Source organism: Mytilus californianus, unplaced genomic scaffold (assembly GCF_021869535.1).
Source record: "Mytilus californianus isolate M0D057914Y unplaced genomic scaffold, xbMytCali1.0.p SCAF_9, whole genome shotgun sequence".
Classification (NCBI taxonomy): domain Eukaryota; kingdom Metazoa; phylum Mollusca; class Bivalvia; order Mytilida; family Mytilidae; genus Mytilus; species Mytilus californianus.
Window position 1 is genome coordinate 79,912,658 of NW_026262745.1, and position 23,527 is coordinate 79,936,184.

Here is a 23,527-nt window from a genome sequence, read left to right on the forward strand (position 1 = left end):
TTGTAAGCTTTGACGTCATATCTGAAGTCAATATGGTATGTATTAATGAGCCTTATGTGGTCCATTGTTGTAAGATTTGATGCTATATCTGAAGTCAATATGGTATGTATTAATGGGCCTTATGTGGTCCATTGTTGTAAGCTTTGACGCAATATCTGAAGTCAATATGGTATGTATTAATGGGCCTTATGTGGTCCATTGTTGTAAGATTTGATGCTATATCTGAAGTCAATATGGTATGTTTAAATGGGCCTTTTGTGGTCCATTGTTGTAAGATTTGACGCTATATCTGAAGTCAATATGGTTTGTATTAATGGGCCTTATGTGGTCCATTGTTGTAAGCCTTGACGTTATATCTGAAGTCAATATGGTATGTATTAATGTGCCTTATGTGGTCCATTGTTGTAAGCTTTGACGCAATATCTGAAGTCAATATGGTATGTATTAATGGGCCTTATGTGGTCCATTGTTGTAAGCTTTGACGCTATATCTGAAGTCAATATGGTATGTATTAATAGCCCTTTTGTGGTCCATTGTTGTAAGATTTGATGCTGTATCTGAAGTCAATATGGTATGTATTAATGGGCCTTATTTGGTCCATTATTTTAAGCTTTGACGCTATATCTGAAGTCAATATGGTATGTATTAATGTGCCTTGTGTGGTCCATTGTTCTAAGCTTTGACGCTATATCTGAAGTCAATATGGTATGTATTAATGAGCCTTATGTGGTCCATTGTTGTAAAAGTTGACGCTATATCTGAAGTCAATATGGTATGTATTAATGGCCCTTTTGTGGTCCATTGTTGTAAGATTTGATGTTATATCTGAAGTCAATATGGTATGTATTAATGGGCCTTATGTGGTCCATTGTTGTAAGCTTTGACGATATATCTGAAGTCAATATGGTATGTATTAATGTGCCTTATGTGGTCCATTGTTGTAAGCTTTGATGCAATATCTGAAGTCAATATGGTATGTATTAATGAACCTTATGTGGTCCATTGTTGTAAGATTTGATGCTATATCTGAAGTCAATATGGTATGTATAAATGGCCCTTTTGTGGTCCATTGTTGTAAGATTTGATGCTATATCTGAAGTCAATATGGTATGTATTAATGAGCCTTATGTGGTCCATTGTTGTAAGATTTGATGCTATATCTGAAGTCAATATGGTATGTATTAATGAGCCTTATGTGGTCCATTGTTGTAAGATTTGATGCTATATCTGAGGTCAATGTGGTATGTATTAATGGACCTTATGTGGTCCATTGTTGTAAGATTTGATGCTATATCTGAAGTCAATATGATATGTATTAATGGCCCTTTTGTGGTCCATTGTTGTAAGATTTGATGCTATATCTGAAGTCAATATGGTATGTATTAATGGCCCTTTTGTGGTCCATTGTTGTAAGATTTGATGCTATATCTGAAGTCAATATGGTTATGTATTAATGGGCCTTATGTGGTCCATTGTTGTAAGCTTTGACGCTATATCTGAAGTCAATATGGTATGTATCAATGTGCCTTATGTGGTCCATTGTTGTAAGCTTTGACGCTATATCTGAAGTCAATATGGTATGTATTAATGAGCCTTATGTGGTCCATTGTTGTAAGAGTTGACGCTATATCTGAAGTCAATATGGTATGTATCAATGGCCCTTTTGTGGTCCATTGTTGTAAGATTTGATGCTATATCTGAAGTCAACATGGTATGTATTAATGGGCCTTATGTGGTCCATTGTTGTAAGCTTTGACGCTATACCTGAAGTCAATATGGTATGTATTAATGTGCCTTATGTGGTCCATTGTTGTAAGATTTGACTCTATATCTGAAGTCAATATGGTATGTATTAATGAGCCTTATGTGGTCCATTGTTGTAAGATTTGATGCTATATCTGAAGTCAATATGGTATGTATTAATGGGCCTTATGTGGTCCATTGTTGTAAGCTTTGACGTCATATCTGAAGTCAATATGGTATGTATTAATGAGCCTTATGTGGTCCATTGTTGTAAGATTTGATGCTATATCTGAAGTCAATATGGTATGTATTAATGGGCCTTATGTGGTCCATTGTTGTAAGCTTTGACGCAATATCTGAAGTCAATATGGTATGTATTAATGGGCCTTATGTGGTCCATTGTTGTAAGATTTGATGCTATATCTGAAGTCAATATGGTATGTTTAAATGGGCCTTTTGTGGTCCATTGTTGTAAGATTTGACGCTATATCTGAAGTCAATATGGTTTGTATTAATGGGCCTTATGTGGTCCATTGTTGTAAGCCTTGACGTTATATCTGAAGTCAATATGGTATGTATTAATGTGCCTTATGTGGTCCATTGTTGTAAGCTTTGACGCAATATCTGAAGTCAATATGGTATGTATTAATGGGCCTTATGTGGTCCATTGTTGTAAGCTTTGACGCTATATCTGAAGTCAATATGGTATGTATTAATAGCCCTTTTGTGGTCCATTGTTGTAAGATTTGATGCTGTATCTGAAGTCAATATGGTATGTATTAATGGGCCTTATTTGGTCCATTATTTTAAGCTTTGACGCTATATCTGAAGTCAATATGGTATGTATTAATGTGCCTTGTGTGGTCCATTGTTCTAAGCTTTGACGCTATATCTGAAGTCAATATGGTATGTATTAATGAGCCTTATGTGGTCCATTGTTGTAAAAGTTGACGCTATATCTGAAGTCAATATGGTATGTATTAATGGCCCTTTTGTGGTCCATTGTTGTAAGATTTGATGTTATATCTGAAGTCAATATGGTATGTATTAATGGGCCTTATGTGGTCCATTGTTGTAAGCTTTGACGATATATCTGAAGTCAATATGGTATGTATTAATGTGCCTTATGTGGTCCATTGTTGTAAGCTTTGATGCAATATCTGAAGTCAATATGGTATGTATTAATGAGCCTTATGTGGTCCATTGTTGTAAGATTTGATGCTATATCTGAAGTCAATATGGTATGTATAAATGGCCCTTTTGTGGTCCATTGTTGTAAGATTTGATGCTATATCTGAAGTCAATATGGTATGTATTAATGAGCCGTATGTGGTCCATTGTTGTAAGATTTGATGCTATATCTGAAGTCAATATGGTATGTATTAATGAGCCTTATGTGGTCCATTGTTGTAAGATTTGATGCTATATCTGAGGTCAATGTGGTATTTATTAATGGGCCTTATGTGGTCCATTGTTGTAAGATTTGATGCTATATCTGAAGTCAATATGATATGTATTAATGGCCCTTTTGTGGTCCATTGTTGTAAGATTTGATGCTATATCTGAAGTCAATATGGTATGTATTAATGGCCCTTTTGTGGTCCATTGTTGTAAGATTTGATGCTATATCTGAAGTCAATATGGTTATGTATTAATGGGCCTTATGTGGTCCATTGTTGTAAGCTTTGACGCTATATCTGAAGTCAATATGGTATGTATCAATGTGCCTTATGTGGTCCATTGTTGTAAGCTTTGACGCTATATCTGAAGTCAATATGGTATGTATTAATGAGCCTTATGTGGTCCATTGTTGTAAGAGTTGACGCTATATCTGAAGTCAATATGGTATGTATCAATGGCCCTTTTGTGGTCCATTGTTGTAAGATTTGATGCTATATCTGAAGTCAACATGGTATGTATTAATGGGCCTTATGTGGTCCATTGTTGTAAGCCTTGACGCTATACCTGAAGTCAATATGGTATGTATTAATGTGCCTTATGTGGTCCATTATTGTAAGCTTTGACGCTATATCTGAAATCAATATGGTATGTATTAATGAGCCTTATGTGGTCCATTGTTGTAAGAGTTGACGCTATATCTGAAATCAATATGGTATGTATTAATGAGCCTTATGTGGTCTATTGTTGTAAGCTTTGACGCTATATCTGAAGTCAATATGGTATGTATTAATATGCCTTATGTGGTCCATTGTTGTAAGCTTTGACGTTATATCTGAAATCAATATGGTATGTATTAATGAGCCTTATGTGGTCCATTGTTGTAAGAGTTGACGCTATATCTAAAGTCAATATGCATGGTATGTATTAATGGGCCTTATGTGGTCCATTGTTGTAAGCCTTGACGCTATATCTGAAGTCAATATGGTATGTATTAATGGGCCTTATGTGGTCCATTGTTGTAAGCTTTGACGTCATATCTGAAGTCAATATGGTATGTATTAATGGGCCTTATGTGGTCCATTGTTGTAAGCCTCGACGCTATACCTGAAGTCAATATGGTATGTATTTATGTGCCTTATGTGGTCCATTGTTGTAAGATTTGACTCTATATCTGAAGTCAATATGGTATGTATTAATGAGCCTTATGTGGTCCATTGTTGTAAGATTTGATGCTATATCTGAAGTCAATATGGTATGTATTAATGGCCCTTTTGTGGTCCATTGTTGTAAGATTTGATGCTATATCTGAAGTCAATATGGTATGTATTAATGAGCCTTATGTGGTCCATTGTTGTAAGATCTGATGCTATATCTGAAGTCAATATGGTATGTATTAATGGGCCTTATGTGGTCCATTGTTGTAAGATTTGATGCTATATCTGAAGTTAATATGATATGTATTAATGGGCCTTATGTGGTCCATTGTTGTAAGCTTTGACGTCATATCTGAAGTCAACATGGTATGTATTAATGGGGCTTATGTGTTCTATTGTTGTAAGCTTTGACGCTTTATCTGAAGTCAATATGGTATGTATTAATGTGCCTTATGTGGTCCATTATTGTAAGCTTTGACGCTATATCTGAAATCAATATGTTATGTATTAATGAGCCTTATGTGGTCCATTGTTGTAAGAGTTGACGCTATATCTGAAATCAATATGGTATGTATTAATGAGCCTTATGTGGTCTATTGTTGTAAGCTTTGACGCTATATCTGAAGTCAATATGGTATGTATTAATATGCCTTATGTGGTCCATTGTTGTAAGCTTTGACGCTATATCTGAAATCAATATGGTATGTATTTATGAGCCTTATGTGGTCCATTGTTGTAAGAGTTGACGCTATATCTAAAGTCAATATGCATGGTATGTATTAATGGGCCTTATGTGGTCCATTGTTGTAAGCTTTGACGCTATATCTGAAGTCAATATGGTTTGTATTAATGGGCCTTATGTGGTCCATTGTTGTAAGATTTGACGCTATATCTAAAGTCAATATGGTATGTATTAATGGGCCTTATGTGGTCCATTGTTGTAAGCTTTGACGTCATATCTGAAGTCAATATGGTATGTATTAATGGGCCTTATTTGGTCCATTATTTTAAGCTTTGACGCTATATCTGAAGTCAATATGGTATGTATTAATGTGCCTTGTGTGGTCCATTGTTCTAAGCTTTGACGCTATATCTGAAGTCAATATGGTATGTATTAATGAGCCTTATGTGGTCCATTGTTGTAAAAGTTGACGCTATATCTGAAGTCAATATGGTATGTATTAATGGCCCTTTTGTGGTCCATTGTTGTAAGATTTGATGTTATATCTGAAGTCAATATGGTATGTATTAATGGGCCTTATGTGGTCCATTGTTGTAAGCTTTGACGATATATCTGAAGTCAATATGGTATGTATTAATGGGCCTTATTTGGTCCATTATTTTAAGCTTTGACGCTATATCTGAAGTCAATATCGTATGTATTAATGTGCCTTGTGTGGTCCATTGTTCTAAGCTTTGACGCTATATCTGAAGTCAATATGGTATGTATTAATGAGCCTTATGTGGTCCATTGTTGTAAAAGTTGACGCTATATCTGAAGTCAATATGGTATGTATTAATGGCCCTTTTGTGGTCCATTGTTGTAAGATTTGATGTTATATCTGAAGTCAATATGGTATGTATTAATGGGCCTTATGTGGTCCATTGTTGTAAGCTTTGACGATATATCTGAAGTCAATATGGTATGTATTAATGTGCCTTATGTGGTCCATTGTTGTAAGCTTTGATGCAATATCTGAAGTCAATATGGTATGTATTAATGAGCCTTATGTGGTCCATTGTTGTAAGATTTGATGCTATATCTAAAGTCAATATGGTATGTATAAATGGCCCTTTTGTGGTCCATTGTTGTAAGATTTGATGCTATATCTGAAGTCAATATGGTATGTATTAATGAGCCTTATGTGGTCCATTGTTGTAAGATTTGATGCTATATCTGAAGTCAATATGGTATGTATTAATGAGCCTTATGTGGTCCATTGTTGTAAGATTTGATGCTATATCTGAGGTCAATGTGGTATTTATTAATGGGCCTTATGTGGTCCATTGTTGTAAGATTTGATGCTATATCTGAAGTCAATATGATATGTATTAATGGCCCTTTTGTGGTCCATTGTTGTAAGATTTGATGCTATATCTGAAGTCAATATGGTATGTATTAATGGCCCTTTTGTGGTCCATTGTTGTAAGATTTGATGCTATATCTGAAGTCAATATGGTTATGTATTAATGGGCCTTATGTGGTCCATTGTTGTAAGCTTTGACGCTATATCTGAAGTCAATATGGTATGTATCAATGTGCCTTATGTGGTCCATTGTTGTAAGCTTTGACGCTATATCTGAAGTCAATATGGTATGTATTAATGAGCCTTATGTGGTCCATTGTTGTAAGAGTTGACGCTATATCTGAAGTCAATATGGTATGTATCAATGGCCCTTTTGTGGTCCATTGTTGTAAGATTTGATGCTATATCTGAAGTCAACATGGTATGTATTAATGGGCCTTATGTGGTCCATTGTTGTAAGCCTTGACGCTATACCTGAAGTCAATATGGTATGTATTAATGTGCCTTATGTGGTCCATTGTTGTAAGATTTGACTCTATATCTGAAGTCAATATGGTATGTATTAATGAGCCTTATGTGGTCCATTGTTGTAAGATTTGATGCTATATCTGAAGTCAATATGGTATGTATTAATGGCCCTTTTGTGGTCCATTGTTGTAAGATTTGATGCTATATCTGAAGTCAATATGGTATGTATTAATGAGCCTTATGTGGTCCATTGTTGTAAGATCTGATGCTATATCTGAAGTCAATATGGTATGTATTAATGGGCCTTATGTGGTCCATTGTTGTAAGATTTGATGCTATATCTGAAGTTAATATGATATGTATTAATGGGCCTTATGTGGTCCATTGTTGTAAGCTTTGACGTCATATCTGAAGTCAACATGGTATGTATTAATGGGGCTTATGTGGTCTATTGTTGTAAGCTTTGACGCTATATCTGAAGTCAATATGTTTTGTATTAATGTGCCTTATGTGGTCCATTATTGTAAGCTTTGACGCTATATCTGAAATCAATATGGTATGTATTAATGAGCCTTATGTGGTCCATTGTTGTAAGAGTTGACGCTATATCTGAAATCAATATGGTATGTATTAATGAGCCTTATGTGGTCTATTGTTGTAAGCTTTGACGCTATATCTGAAGTCAATATGGTATGTATTAATATGCCTTATGTGGTCCATTGTTGTAAGCTTTGACGTTATATCTGAAATCAATATGGTATGTATTAATGAGCCTTATGTGGTCCATTGTTGTAAGAGTTGACGCTATATCTAAAGTCAATATGCATGGTATGTATTAATGGGCCTTATGTGGTCCATTGTTGTAAGCCTTGACGCTATATCTGAAGTCAATATGGTATGTATTAATGGGCCTTATGTGGTCCATTGTTGTAAGCTTTGACGTCATATCTGAAGTCAATATGGTATGTATTAATGGGCCTTATGTGGTCCATTGTTGTAAGCCTTGACGCTATACCTGAAGTCAATATGGTATGTATTAATGTGCCTTATGTGGTCCATTGTTGTAAGATTTGACTCTATATCTGAAGTCAATATGGTATGTATTAATGAGCCTTATGTGGTCCATTGTTGTAAGATTTGATGCTATATCTGAAGTCAATATGGTATGTATTAATGGCCCTTTTGTGGTCCATTGTTGTAAGATTTGATGCTATATCTGAAGTCAATATGGTATGTATTAATGAGCCTTATGTGGTCCATTGTTGTAAGATCTGATGCTATATCTGAAGTCAATATGGTATGTATTAATGGGCCTTATGTGGTCCATTGTTGTAAGATTTGATGCTATATCTGAAGTTAATATGATATGTATTAATGGGCCTTATGTGGTCCATTGTTGTAAGCTTTGACGTCATATATGAAGTCAACATGGTATGTATTAATGGGGCTTATGTGTTCTATTGTTGTAAGCTTTGACGCTTTATCTGAAGTCAATATGGTATGTATTAATGTGCCTTATGTGGTCCATTATTGTAAGCTTTGACGCTATATCTGAAATCAATATGGTATGTTTTAATGAGCCTTATGTGGTCCATTGTTGTAAGAGTTGACGCTATATCTGAAATCAATATGGTATGTATTAATGAGCCTTATGTGGTCTATTGTTGTAAGCTTTGACGCTATATCTGAAGTCAATATGGTATGTATTAATATGCCTTATGTGGTCCATTGTTGTAAGCTTTGACGCTATATCTGAAATCAATATGGTATGTATTTATGAGCCTTATGTGGTCCATTGTTGTAAGAGTTGACGCTATATCTAAAGTCAATATGCATGGTATGTATTAATGGGCCTTATGTGGTCCATTGTTGTAAGCTTTGACGCTATATCTGAAGTCAATATGGTTTGTATTAATGGGCCTTATGTGGTCCATTGTTTTAAGATTTGACGCTATATCTAAAGTCAATATGGTATGTATTAATGGGCCTTATGTGGTCCATTGTTGTAAGCTTTGACGTCATATCTGAAGTCAATATGGTATGTATTAATGGGCCTTTTGTGGTCCATTGTTGTAATATTTGACGTTATATCTGAAGTCAATATGGTATGTATTAATGAGCCTTATGTGGTCCATTGTTGTAATATTTAACGCTAAAGATTCTGATGTCAATATGGTATGTAGGAACGTGGTTGATAGTTGTGAGCTTTGAAGATATATTTGGATTCAATGTGGTATGTGCGAAAAGAAGTTGATTAGAAATCATACAAAATGATGTTTTGGTTTTATCCCTGACCTATTATTTCACAATGAAAATAACAAACAAAAGGTCGGAGGTATGTCTTGAAATAAAAAAAAAGAATGTCTCTCAACAACCATTCGTATCGGATCTATTCTTGTCTATGTATGTTTTACCATTACTTTCCTTTCAGTTCTGTATTATATTTCGTATCATACCACATCTTTTTTTATAATAAAATTAGTAAGTTCTGCAAGGTTAACCGATCCGGAATGACGGCAGGAAATTTGACATTGGAAATGATTTTATGTTGGAAAGGCGGCAGAAAAAAATATAGAGACGCATATTGTAGGAGCGCTTTCAAGAAGGCCACCTACGGACCACCAAAGAGTTGTTGCAATGGTTCTTTTACATGCAGAGCATGGCACTCTCTTCACAGGTATCTTATAGATACTATCTATACATCCTGCACAGCCAAACAGACGCTCCACTTAAGCAAGAGTTTTACTACCGGAACGGGAGAAGTCAATGTGACCATATTTCCACACCTCAGTCAATCTTGTGGGAAATTATAATCAAATATCGTTGAAAGATTTTTAATTCGTATTTTCTTTCTTAGTCCAATAATTTGAGTCAGTGGTGGCATTCCGACAACTGTTAAAAAACAATACAATAGAAAAAATGTGCTTGCTGAATAATGTTTAAACCAGGAATATTCACTCAATCAAAACACTCCGCATCACTATGTCTCGTCATTTGCTTGCATCTCATGGGAACTGCATTTTGTTATAAATGTTTAAAATGGTTGACTTTATATGGTGAAAAAGTCTCTTTAGCAGTTTCTGAAAGATTACCCTACCTTATATAAATGTTTTGGTATTGAACTAGAATTAAAGGCATGTCTCCAATTGAAAATTATTCCTATTCAATCACGAACAATTGATTGATTGCATATTCATCATCGATTGGTTAGTTAAAACATCGCGTCGAAACAATCATAACTAGTGTAATCCCTATCTAATAAAAGACATCGAACTACCTTCTATAACTCATTGGATAAGACATTGATTTGCAAATGAAAGCAACAAGAGTAGAAAAACGGTTAAAAACGTATCATTGTTTATAAACAGAGAGCACTCAAAGCTGTATTAGGAATACTACTGTATAAAACTGTTTGTGACATCAAAATTTTGGGAAAAGTTAGCATAACCTGCTTTGCTGTCGACACCTATCGTACTGACCAAGTGGTCAAGGTCTGGATGATAATGTGTTAAATCTGATAAAAGGAGTTTAGCCGCTTATGTTGCATACAATTTTAATTTATGACAGTAATTATTAATGCAGGCGTCACAATGTCCCGAAATTGACACCAGATGGACACACGAATATGGAAACTTGAATTTCGCGCGAAGATGGCACCGAACTTGGTCAACAGCCAATCATCACCCGAAGCAAGTAACATGCTTACAGAAGTTCACGAGATGGCATCCGAACCACACACGAAGGCAACACAAAGATGTGAATTTTTATTAAGATATTTACCCGTAGGACACACGAAGGCAATACAAAGATGTGAATTTTTATTAAGATATTTACCCGTAGGACACACTAAGGCCACATGATGGCTAAACAACGTCGTATTCAGAGTATTTATGTCAATGTCAAGAATTAGGTGACGAATTTCACTTTCTTCTGAATTGTAGATCCCTAGACGACTCAAGAAAACTGTTTTTGGATAATTGTTATTGTAACAGAGTAAATGTAATTAAATTTTGTAAATTATTACAAACAACACATAGAAATAAGTTAAAAAATATATGTAAATTTATAAAGGTTATAAATTCATTAGCAGGTCTTCCTGGTTAGCCTTTGTCTATCTGTTTTTCTATTATAATAACTAAATGATCTTGTATAGTAATTGTAACATTCATATCTTGTCATGTGCACAATTTATTTTGTATACTATGTATTATTATTTCATTCTTTGTACCAATGTGTATACAATGGTTTTAAAGAATAAAATTGTCTTGTCTTGTCTTGAGTACGATGCGTTCGAACTAGGTCACGAAGTCATCAAGAGACATCCCGATGGCATAAAATCTTCAGTCGATTGTCGGAAATTTAGTTTAATTACCTAATTTTTTGGTCCTTTATCCTTACTTTACAAGTTATTCTGATTTTGATATTAAAGTTATTTTCAATTAAAATTTCAAAAGCAAAATTTATAACTCCATACACATTTTGCTTTAAGTTCCAATGCAATATGTGAAAATAATTTGTTCATCATCACAATATCATTGTCTATGTATTGATTTTTCTGTCACTGCTGTGTGTGAATAATTACATGATCATCCTGTACTGCCATGGCAACCTGCCTTTGAGGTTAAATATTTACCAATGTATCTTCTAATTTGCCTCCCATCCTTAGTTCCAGTGTGCCTTGCCCTCTAATGGTAAACATCCAGAAGTGCTTTGTCATTTCTCCATGTCCCTGAGATGACATTCTGGTTATGGTCTTCCTAGTCCATCCGGTTGTTGTGGGTGGCTGGAGATTTCAGTCTAACGAGATTTTGAAGGATTTCACAAGTTGTGATGATTTATCTGCATGTCTCTGGCCTCTGTTCATGGTCCTCAGCAAAACTCAGAACCTGTTTGCCTGAATACTATGTAGTATTGGACAGGCACGTTATTACCGGGTAGACACTTCTCTTCAGGGAGATTGAATACCAGAGTGTTGTTCGGACTTTACAGGCCTTCCTTCCTTTCTGACCCATTGAAGATACTGGAATCGTTGCTGGAACCATAAGAGCCGACATCAATCCAGAGAAAATTGTAGTCTGCGTCGACCAGGGCCATGAGAACAATGGATAAGAAATCCTTAATTGTTTCTGTACACAGAGCCAGTATTCCAAGGACAGGTGACCGCCACTTTCTTGCCATCCAGAGCACCACATCAGTGTGGAAATTGCCATCTTTTCTCAGCTCACCAGTGACGCTCAGGTCAAAATAGCAAAGAAAGCCAAACAAAGATGAAGAGCATTGATGACCCAAAATTCCAAAAAATTGTGCCAAATATGGCTAAGGTTATATACCTGGGATTTGTAATTGTTTCATATCATGTTCTCTGAGATGCATCTAAAGAAGTAATGCTGCTGCCTTCTTTTTCCCGGTTGTCTTCTTCCTCAACGTATGCCATTCTGCAGGAACTGAATTGTGATTGAAACTTTGGGAGTTACACACGCTTCTGTTCTGTAGAGTTGCTCAGGACAGTCTGAGAAGATGCTTTTAGGCTGGCCTTTTATATGTCTGCTATACATGTGAATGTCAAATTTGGTTGTCTTTACCGACACCGTGGTCCTATCGCGATGTTATTGGGAGGGCTTCACGTAATCGTGTTGCCTCCTAAGACAATCGGGAAACATCTGTTTCATATTGTCTTCTTGAGTCGAAAAATGCCCGATGGCACCGGTGATCACACGAAATAAAGACAAATGTGACAAGATGCCCTCACGATGGCCTTACGTTGTGCAAAAGGGACATACCAATTCAACACGACAATGAACCTAAAGTCAGCTGGATCATTTCTTCAAATTAAAAGCATCGATTATAAAAAAAAACACGGGAAAACACCATGCAATATTTCAAACTGATGATGACCATCACCTTATCAATATAATTACGATATTATTTTATATAGGTCGTACATAATAGATATTATTTTATATAGGTCGTACATCATAGATAAAAACTCATGACGCCACTTTTTTTTTTTTATAGAATTGTATACTATATAAATAAGAAGATGTGGTATGAGTGCCAATGAGACAACTCTCCTTCCAAGTCACAATGTATAAAAAGTTAACAATTATAGGTCAAAGTACGGCCTTCAACACGGAGCTTTGGCTCACACCGAACAGCAAGCTATAAAGGGCCCCAAAACAATTCAAACAGGAAAACCAACGATCTAATCTATATAAAACGAGAAACGAGAAACACCCATGAACCACACCTACAAACGACAACCACTGAACAACAGGCTCCTGACTTAGGACAGGTGCATAAAAATGCAGCTGGTTTAAACGTTTTAACAGGCGCCAACCTTCACCTTAACCTGAGACAGTAGTGTAACATTACAACATAAAAAGACACACTCCAAGGGTTTTCCATTCAAGTTGGGTAAGCAGGTCACTGACAGATAAGGTGTTTTAATATCTGCTAGCGACGTATCTTGCTGCTTTTCTGTGTACCATTTCCATCCGGTGTTTATTGTTCTGCTGGAAGGGTTCCTGACTGTGCATGCATACTCAAATGTTGGTCTAACTAGAGATGATTTCCATGCAGTTTCCTTAATGGGGTCTTACATTGTATTTATAGTGAGGTTCGGAATATGTTTAAGAAATTCAATGGTCTGATTTACATTGTTGCATATGTTTTTGGTATGTTCATTATATCTCATGTATGAACTGACAATACTACCAAGGTACTTTGCAGACTTGAAACATGACATGCGGAAGCTACTTTATTTCCTCATCTATTTTTCTACAAGTGCTATAAGAACAACTTATGATATCCTATATTATACACAGAAAAAATAAATGATTTATTTTACTTTACAAAAATATAATGTAATATTTTGATGTTTTAGGATTACACTATAACAATCCATTTGAACCAGTATTGGCTAGATGACAGGCTTTCCTTTGACAGTTACGATGTATCAAGCATGACACTCACTGGGGAATTTGCTGAGAAAATCTGGGTGCCAGATACATTTTTTGCAAATGATAAAAACTCGTTTCTGCACGATATAACTGAGAAAAATAAGATGATTCGATTACATGATAATGGATCAGTTGTTTATGGAATGAGGTAGGAACACATCAAGAGTAGACAAGAACTGTTAGTACAATGATCTTCTATAATTGATTTAATGATTCCTCAACTAATGTTTTATCGGTTTTAAATAATGGTCAGGATTTATTATAACCTTTTGGTTGCATATTCGATACAAATTATAAAGAGGACCACTCTTAAATTAAATTGATCGAACTGTGGATTCAATAGATTATTCAAATGTTTCCCTTTGAAATTCTTATCATTAATTTTATATTGCTATCACTAGTGGACTGTCAGTCTTCAAGGGTACATTCTAACATGAGTAGTGTAAATTTAAACCCGAATTATTTTTAAGTTATTAACTTTTTTATGTCAATAAAAACTAAACATGAAGTTCCACATGCAAAGTTGGCTTAAGATTTAGCTCATCTGTTTAAACCCTTTTGATATTATTCTCAATATTTATACAAAAAAAATTTAATAACGCAACATTTTTGTTTATTTTCTATGAACTAGAACTTTGAAGGCTTAGTTATTTATATTCATGTTCTAAGTAGCTAAAAATTTGTTATAATAGATAGTAATTTGTCAAAGTGAAATCAATCATTTTCATCAAAAATCAAATGAATCAAAATAAATTTCAAAATTCTAGTGATCAATACTAAATAAAAATTTTAACATCTAAAATCAATACCAACATGACTGACATAAAATCTGTACTCTTATGTGAAGAAGAATAAAAAAATTGATGGTAAGGTCTGGACATTAAATCAAGTCTACAAGACATTGCATGTTTTTTTTCTCAGTTGATGCGTTTAATTTATAATGATTATTATCGATTAGTAACGCATTGATGCAAAACACTTAGTCTTTTAAGGTTGTACACGATACCGAATGACGTTACGCCACGAGTTGTCGTTCCTGCTGTTGTCGACATCCATGAAATTGACGGCAAACGTAAAACCTGAAGTTTTATAATAACTTTGAACGAATTAAACAAACATTTTGCCTCAGTCTGGTATAAAATATTTGAAAGATAAATGTGTATTTATTTCAAATTTTCAAATATATATGATTTTATATTAAAAATATCTTCATTCAGTACTTGAAGCGTCGCTTTCTATACGAATCATATTTAATCACAAAACAAACACTTTACATAGATGCTATTCAAATGAAAGAACAAAAATCACACTTATGTGAAATTCAAATAATAAATTAACCTTTTGTTTTTTATAAACATTTTTAAAAGTAGCTTTGCATAGATGCAGAGTGTCGAGGGATTTGATGCAATACGTTATTTGACAAAGGTTGCTTCGTCGTCTTCCTCGCATTCTGCATAACAGACTGAGCTTTTTATTCTTGGTTGGTTTTTTTTTGGCAATACATTCTTATTAATGATGCACGCCGTTCCCCGATGAAATTTTGTTTTGAAAGTAGAAATCGAAATTATAGAAACGCATGATAATGTGTGAAAATACGGGAATTGTACCACAATTAATGCAAAATTCCGCTAAGAAGCCCATTCGTTTTTAAATGGTTACCGAAAAACGTCGTTAGCAAAATAGAAAAAGGAAAATTATTTGGAAAAGAGTACCGATAGAATTTTTCGGGGGGAAAAACCACCGTACAAGCAGACGTATAAACTCAGACAGAAAATGGTGTGTTTGCATGGAATGAAAAAAGAAGGGTAGTTGAACTTGTCTATTTGGCCGAACAACTTTCCCTATGTTTCAAGTGTAAACTGTATTTGAAATTTATTGGACTGTACAGAAGAAGTCCGATATGGTTCCGGAAGCTTGTTTAAAATAAACTACTAGCATTGTAATCGTATAAGCACAGTCTACACAGGACAGCAACATCGGAATAAGGAGAAAGTTAATAAAGGCTTAAACATATGGGATTTCAACACTAAATGTGTACTCGGTTTGGACGAAATATAATTAAACTATTCAGATCCCGTTACATTTTTTTCTAGCAATTCCATTCTGAAATAAATTATTTTCTCGAAATTTACAATCAAACGATTCATTAAGAACATGTGGCCCCACAATAAACGAATGATCGGTGCTTCGATTGAGGTAAATCCAGAAAAGCGCTTCGAACGCAAACAAGTTATAAAAGATATTTTCATTAACCTATTTATTCAAACGGCAAAAACAAACTGATTGAAAGAACAGAGTTCCAATCGCTCCCCCTTTTTTCCCGCGTTGTACATATTGTATCTGTCAATGGTCATTATAACTTAAACAAATTTGTTTGTTCGTTGATTTATTTTTATAAATATCGTCAATAGAGAAATGTAGGCTTGAGAGCAAATGCAATGCAAAGTCCGAAATAATTAATATTTCATAGGGGCATAAATCTTTTAATAAAATATTTGATCGGCACTGACTATCGAAATTATCCAGGACAATGCTGATATAAACCTTTGATATAAATGATATAAATCATTTAAAGATCTGGCAAAAATTGTACACGTGAAAGCTTTTACAAATGCAATTTTCCATATAATTAATATTTCCAAGGGGCATACATTTGTAACTCTTATAAAAATAAAAACTTATTTTCAAACTTGTCAGCGTCAATGCTGATATAAACTTAATATATAAGTTTTATAAAAATCTGGCAAGACTTGTACACGTGAGAGAGCTAACAAGACCGGACGGACAAACGGACGGACACCCAGTATTTCTTTGTCCCCCACAACGCATCGCGCTGGGGACAAAAATACAACGAGATCTTAAAATCATGCTGATTTTAGATTCATATTAATTTGCACTTTGGTCTTCGGGGATGTGTGTGTTTTTGGTGTTTTGAGTTCGACGTGATGTACAGGAACAGATGATAAAGAAACGCACCTTTGCACAAAGTGGGGAGACAAAACGACTCACAGACGATTAGCAAAAGAGCCTTTAGGGGGAGTGGCATATTGCTCACATAGGCGTCGGGAAAAGCCCGAGAGTATTCGAAGCGTTATAAGGACAAGTCTACAAGTGTTTATGTAAATTAAAAGGGTTGTTATTTCTTTGTGTGCATAAATGGAAATGTGGGATATACAATAAAGCAGCAATTGGCGAATTAACGACACACAAAACCAAAGACATCTAGATAACACGTGACTAATGTAAGATAGACGAGTATTGTTTTACTGCTAATTTGTAGTTTTAGTAAAGATTCATTGGTCTTTTGAATTGGAAATATAATAAGTATATTTAGTATGGCAAGTATTAAATCAATCAAATTATAACATCACATGTTCACAACAAATGTCAGATTATAAAAAACAGCAACATATTTCAGTCTCCTAGCACGTATTTGTTAGTCTTTAAACTTCTTGAATTTCAGGAGAAAACGCAATCCATTTTGAAATAAGGAGATGTGGTATGATTGTCAATGAGACAACTTTCCATCCTAGTTTCCATCAAATGCATGGATACATCGGTGACATCACCATTGTGTAGTTTGTAAGGGTAAGTTGAAGATTCAGTTTTGAAAAGCTAAACGTGCACCCAGTTAGGACGAAATAAAATTAACTCGGTCGAATGTTATATTGAATTATTAGGAAATTTACGACAGGGGGAATGAAAATAAAATAACAAACACCGTTCAGATCCCGTTACATATTTTTTTTTCAATACCTCTGAATAAAAATAACGTTAATCTGTATTCAGTAACGTCATACGTTTTTTGTCAAATTCTAAGCGTATCGGTCAACTTTGAAGCAATGTATCTAAAAAAACAAGGATGGTGACATATACATGCATGGATTCAGTATACAATCCTGGATATTATGTTAGTTTTTAGTCTTTCTTCGTATATAAGAACACAGCCATCCATTGAAAAATCTAAAAAAAATAAGTTAAAAAAAATGCATTTTCCCTATATATCTATGTAAATTAGTCGCCAAAAGTGATGTTTTCTTATAAAAATTACAACAACAAAAAAATGGTGACCCCCATTTTTTTTATTTCATATTCTGATATAACTCGATTCAAAGTGCCAGTATGCCAAAAAGTTTAGAAATCGGGAGATATGCCATTCGGTATCGTGTTACCTTAAATGTAGACACTTTCACGATTTATAGCTTATCTACATCTGACCTATCTGTTAATGTATAATGATCTAAATAAAATAATTGGAAAATGTTTGTTAAAGTGGTTGCACGAATATAATAGCTGTTCCACCAAAAAGAGATTCGTATATGAACAAAAGCATTTTAATCAAACAATTGATAGACCAGACTAGAGTCGAAAAAGGTAGTATATTTTTGTCAATACAAGTTTACACTGCTGTCTTGAGAAAATACTTTAAACCGATAATATTCCACAATACAACTCGTTGTATGTAGACCTTATTATATATTCATTCATTCTAGATCCTTCTATTTGCCCGTAATTTTGTGTTTGGATATTTATGCTGATAGGCACGAACGACTCAATATCAGATGACTTTAACCACAAGGAAAACAGCTGTGTAAACTTAATTTATCCAGAATTGTTGTCTTTTGAAATGAATTTACCAGATGTAAACAAAGATTGAATTGTAAACTAATAGATATTCACCGTCACTGAATGAACGACAAATAATTTTCAAAAGAAATTCATTCTTTTGTTAGACTTAAAGGAATCAACATCTCAATATAATCAAATAAAGAAAAATGATTTATATTTAAAAGGAAGATGTTGATCAAAATATGGCACTATTAATTTTCAAAGGTTCTGTTAAGAACATTGACCCAAGGCCATCATACTGATTACAGTAACAATCTGATTAAGCTGCATGTTAAGTCCTACGAGTATTGTGCATCATTGATTCGAACGGGATTGTTTCCACTATAAGAACTGACTGAAGCTGATGACATCAAGTTCCATACCACTGTGTCTGAAGAAAAAAACAATAACCTACAAAGGGTACACTAATTGAGAATTCATCACAAACTAAGAGAGAAATTGAACGGTTTTGACGATAGTAACACATGGTGCTAATGTCACGTTTGAATAATGACTTATTGGTAAAAAGACCTTCAGTTTGAATATTAAAGAACATATATACCTCAGTTTCAGAGAAGTAAGAAGATTATTCGAAATAATTACTAATACATCAAATTTTTGTACAAAAAACAGTAACTAAAAGTAACTGATCAGATTTAATAACTTAATCCAAAGAAGATTTATTACATGTGACTGTTGTGTATTATTATTATGTGTCTGTTTCAAGATTTCTACATTCCTGATAACTAATTGATGGACGCTTTGTTTGATGTTTATTGAAAACTGTTTTATGAAATCGAATGTTAAACAATAAGGTTACCAATAAATAAATTGGTAAATCTAGGTAAGGAAATGCATCTTAAAAATAGACAATTAATTTTGATTGGTCCTGATATCCTGGGAATACTTGGTAACCATGATAAGGTCTGAAGATTAAGCAGATATTTTTGTTTATCTCCAAGAACAGTTGAACTTAAAAGTAACCATTCACGGGGTTTCAAATTTAAATTCACCAACCCAACCAAAGTGGTCGATCTAAGTATTTCTACAACGCATAGGTAACGGACTTCAGTCCTTAGGTGTATTTCTTATTTGATTCTATCGGATCTTAAACAATCGAATTACACGATTATCTTCTGTAAAATAATGTTGATAATAGTATTATTCATAATGACTATCAGTGTTTCAGTGTCTTCTTATTGTACATTCCTTTTTCATCGCCTTCATACAGTTAGTTTATCGATTGAATTGCACTTTAAAAGCCCAGTAATGGTCAATTGACTCAAAACTTTAAAATGTTTCAGGTTTTAGTTCTGTTTTAAGGTTGTCCACTCGGAAGTTATGTTTGTTATTAAACTGGTCGCTCGTAATGGTTCCTACATTTTGATACATATCTTTCTTTCATACTAGTAATTTTATAATTGCGGGTTCTCAACGATAGTTGGAAAACCTGAACCATTTCTTTAAACCACTGCTTTTTTTTTGTCATATGAAAACAACCATTGGTTCTTTATTCATTTAAAATAACGATGACTAACATCTTTTCGTCATGTGTTTGAAGTGACGTGTTGTGTGATGAATTGATACACCATTTCCTTCCGTTTCTAGCATAGGCATAAAAAAAACTCATCAAAGATACCAGGCTTATAATTTGTACGCCAAGCGAGCGTTTCGTCTTCAAAAGACTCATCACTGACCCTCGAATAAAAAAATAATAAAAGGCCAAATAAAGTACAAAGTTGAAGAGTATTGGGGACCCAAAATTCCGAACAGTTTTGCCAAATACAGCTAATGTAATCTATCCCTGGAATAGAAATCACTAGTATTTCTAACAATTCAATGTTTTTTAAACAGTTAATTTATAAATATGACCACATGAATACATACTAAATGATAGATAAAGCTAAGTATTTTTCTAAGAAATATTGTCCCCAAGACATTATTATGTATCGTTATATTTTGTCCCTATCCATGAAAAATTGTTCAGGGAAAGACAAAATGTCTTTATTAGAAAATTTTCCGTAGAGAGATAGTAATTTCATTTTGGTCTCGTTTTAGGGATGTTATCTAAAGTTATATTTTATGTATATTGAGACAATATTTTATGAAGGTATTGTCATGAAATTTTGTCTCATGAAAGGGAGGTTATAAAAATTTATATTTTGGACAATAATATCATTAAAGTGTTATTGATATTAACACACATATGTTATTATATAATTATAATACATAGTTTAGAGGGTGATCATGGTGATAGAGCAGATTGTTACCACGAGAAAACATTGTCAACCGAGACGAAGACGTTTAGCCATGTGATAGAGTACATTATCATTCTCTTATCAACCAATCAAAATCTGGCATTTTGACGTGAAGTATAACAAGTTGCTTTCTTTAAAAAAAAGAAAAGCAATACGTGAACCTAAGACCGCTGACTGCCGGGTCACCAAAAGATTGTTGCTGAATTTGTGTTTGCTTTTGAATTGAAATAATTGACTGTGATTAGAAGAAGTCAGTTGAAAGTGTATATTAACATCTACTATTTGAATATACATTTTAAAGCTAGACTATTTTATTTAGTACTTGGGAATGTACATAATTTTCCCGATGATAACCCTTTTGCAAATCCCAATTTCTACAAACCGGATGACTTATGCAAATTGCATAAACCAATCGCAATATAAATTAATGCACTCAGTTTGCTTTATAATCTGGAATTCTGCATGCACTTATTTTATCTATCACATCTTTATATTTTGCTTCCTGCATGGACCTTCATGTTCTCAACTCGTTATTGAAGCTGTCTGTACTCATGGTAGATGTTAATTGTATAGATAAATCTAAAGTCCAATTTCCATGTGCAATGAAACCTGTGGCATGCAACTGATTGGGACATCTTATAAAGAGACTTTTTTTGGTCTAATAAAACATCTCAAATTTAAGGATTTCCTGATTTTACTTAAATCAATTCAAATATTCTACAGGGAAACTTGGTTTTGCCGAAGAATATCTTAATTCAGAAATTTTATGAATACCTGTACATACCCTCAAAATAACCAATTTATATGAAAAGGTATGTAGATATAAAAAGATACCAGAATTAAAATGATGTTCGCCAGACGCCAGTCTACAAAAAAGTATCAGTGACACTCGAATGAAAAAAATTAAAAGGCCAAATAAATTACAAAGTTAAGGAATCTATTCCTTGGGTAGACAATCCTCAGCTTTTCGAAAAGGTCAAAGTTTATTATAGGACAGTGACTCAAAAAAGAAACAAAATAGAAACAGCTAGAGGTCAGAATACCGTAAGTAATGATGACCGTGCATGAAAGTCAAATGTCAATCTCTTACAGACGTGTCCTAAATTTAGATAAGAAAAACGAAAATGCGCATTCACGAGTGAAATTAGTATTATTGGAATTTTTGAGAACGCAAACCGATAGTGTGCGTTTGAAATGTGATCTATAATGTGAATGAATCAAGACGTGTAGGATAGTTGGGCAACACAGTGAATACAATTTTCAAGCCGTACCATGGTACAAATATGTAAATATGTTTTATGGATATATTACAATACAAAAAAATAAATAAAAATTACTTATAAAACATTACTAAAACGGTAGGAAATAATTAACGTAGAAATATAATTATTATTGTTTATCAACATTTTTTTTTGTATGATGCAAGGATTTATTCAGATTTAATTATTATGCATGTTTTATTTACAAATGAATATTTAAAAATACCAAAGCAGAGTATCTTGTCATATAAATACTTATTTCTTAATTGCAACTCTGACTTCAATTTAATATTTAGTTTCTACAGAAACATAAATTATGCAGTATATATTTTGTATATATTTCTTTGATTTCTATTGAATTAATTAAATTGATTACTTTTGATAATAATATTATCTTTCTGTTTTCTGATCTTATATACACATTTAAACAAGAATGTTCTCTCCTATGCTTAGTCTATGATGAAAATACACACGTGGTTAAATCTTCAGACATAATTAGTTTACATGTTATCATGACAATGCACAATTATACCACGTTATAATTGACCTAGATACACACGGTGTACAGGGGTCGTTTTAAAACAAATATAATTGCGTTGTCATAATACTTGTTTAGAAACTTTCACATCAAAGCACTTATAAACATTCACATTATTAAAAACACATATGTTTTGTGAAAATGCAAAAAGGTTCTTATATTTAGACGATTTATTGACTGCAACCTAGCCTTATTGTTTACTTTCCAATTTACTTTGATGGTGTAATGTCACGTGGTAGCCTAGCCATAGAGGGACCGTATCAAAGACGTAGATAGCTACCTGTATAAATAATCGAAAACTTTCGAGACGTTCCGAGAATTTTATTCCGACTTCCGGCCGAGAGATATCGAGTGGCCCATAGACACATCCAAAACTCGCCAATATATAAGCGTGAACCCCTCAGGGGATTCACGCAATAAAATTAATTGTCAGTACTTTACTTGAATTTACACAGTATAATATCGTACACTTAACATATTTGACTTTAATCATTAAGAGTAGCAAATTTTAAATCAGCCTATGACAAAATATGTGTTTGTTTGATATATAAAATACTTTTGATACAACTATTTTTAGTTATGAATATAAAAACTGCACATGCAGTATCACGGAAGACATACTTTGATATTGTCAAGGAAATACTGTCATAGACAAAAATTCACAGTGAAATATTGTCAGGGACAGTGTTTCACAGTGAGATATTGTCTCGAAGAACTTGCCAATAGTTCAAAGAGAAGCACACACTTTCATAATGAAATTTTGTCCTGGACAGTATTTAATTATAAAATATTATCTGCGGACATAATTGCTGTGAAATTTTGTCCAGAGACAATAATTCATGGGGGACCCAGAGACAATATTTCATGGGGGACACTATTTTATGTCAAGTATACACATAACAAAAAAACTAATACTAAATTGGTCAGACAACAGTCAACTGCCAGTAATTTAAATGCATAAAAATTCCTATATTGACAGGTTCACATCAACTCTTGCATGTATGATGGATTTACATAATTACCCTCTAGATATACAGAACTGTACAGTGGAGATAGAAAGTTGTAAGTATCGTCAACACATTATCTTTCCATTATATGTTTGCATTTGTAAT

General features: G+C 33.7%; 1 protein-coding gene across 1 annotated transcript in view; it reads left to right on the plus strand.

Annotated features, from left to right (window-relative positions):
* LOC127716490 (gamma-aminobutyric acid receptor subunit beta-like) overlaps positions 1-23,527 on the plus strand; it is a 93,042-nt gene that overhangs the window by 25,190 nt on the left and 44,325 nt on the right. The window contains exons 4-5 of the mRNA XM_052222717.1: positions 13,677-13,900; positions 23,395-23,477. Coding sequence (XP_052078677.1) covers positions 13,677-13,900; positions 23,395-23,477 — 307 coding nt within the window. The remainder of the gene's footprint in view (positions 1-13,676; positions 13,901-23,394; positions 23,478-23,527) is intronic.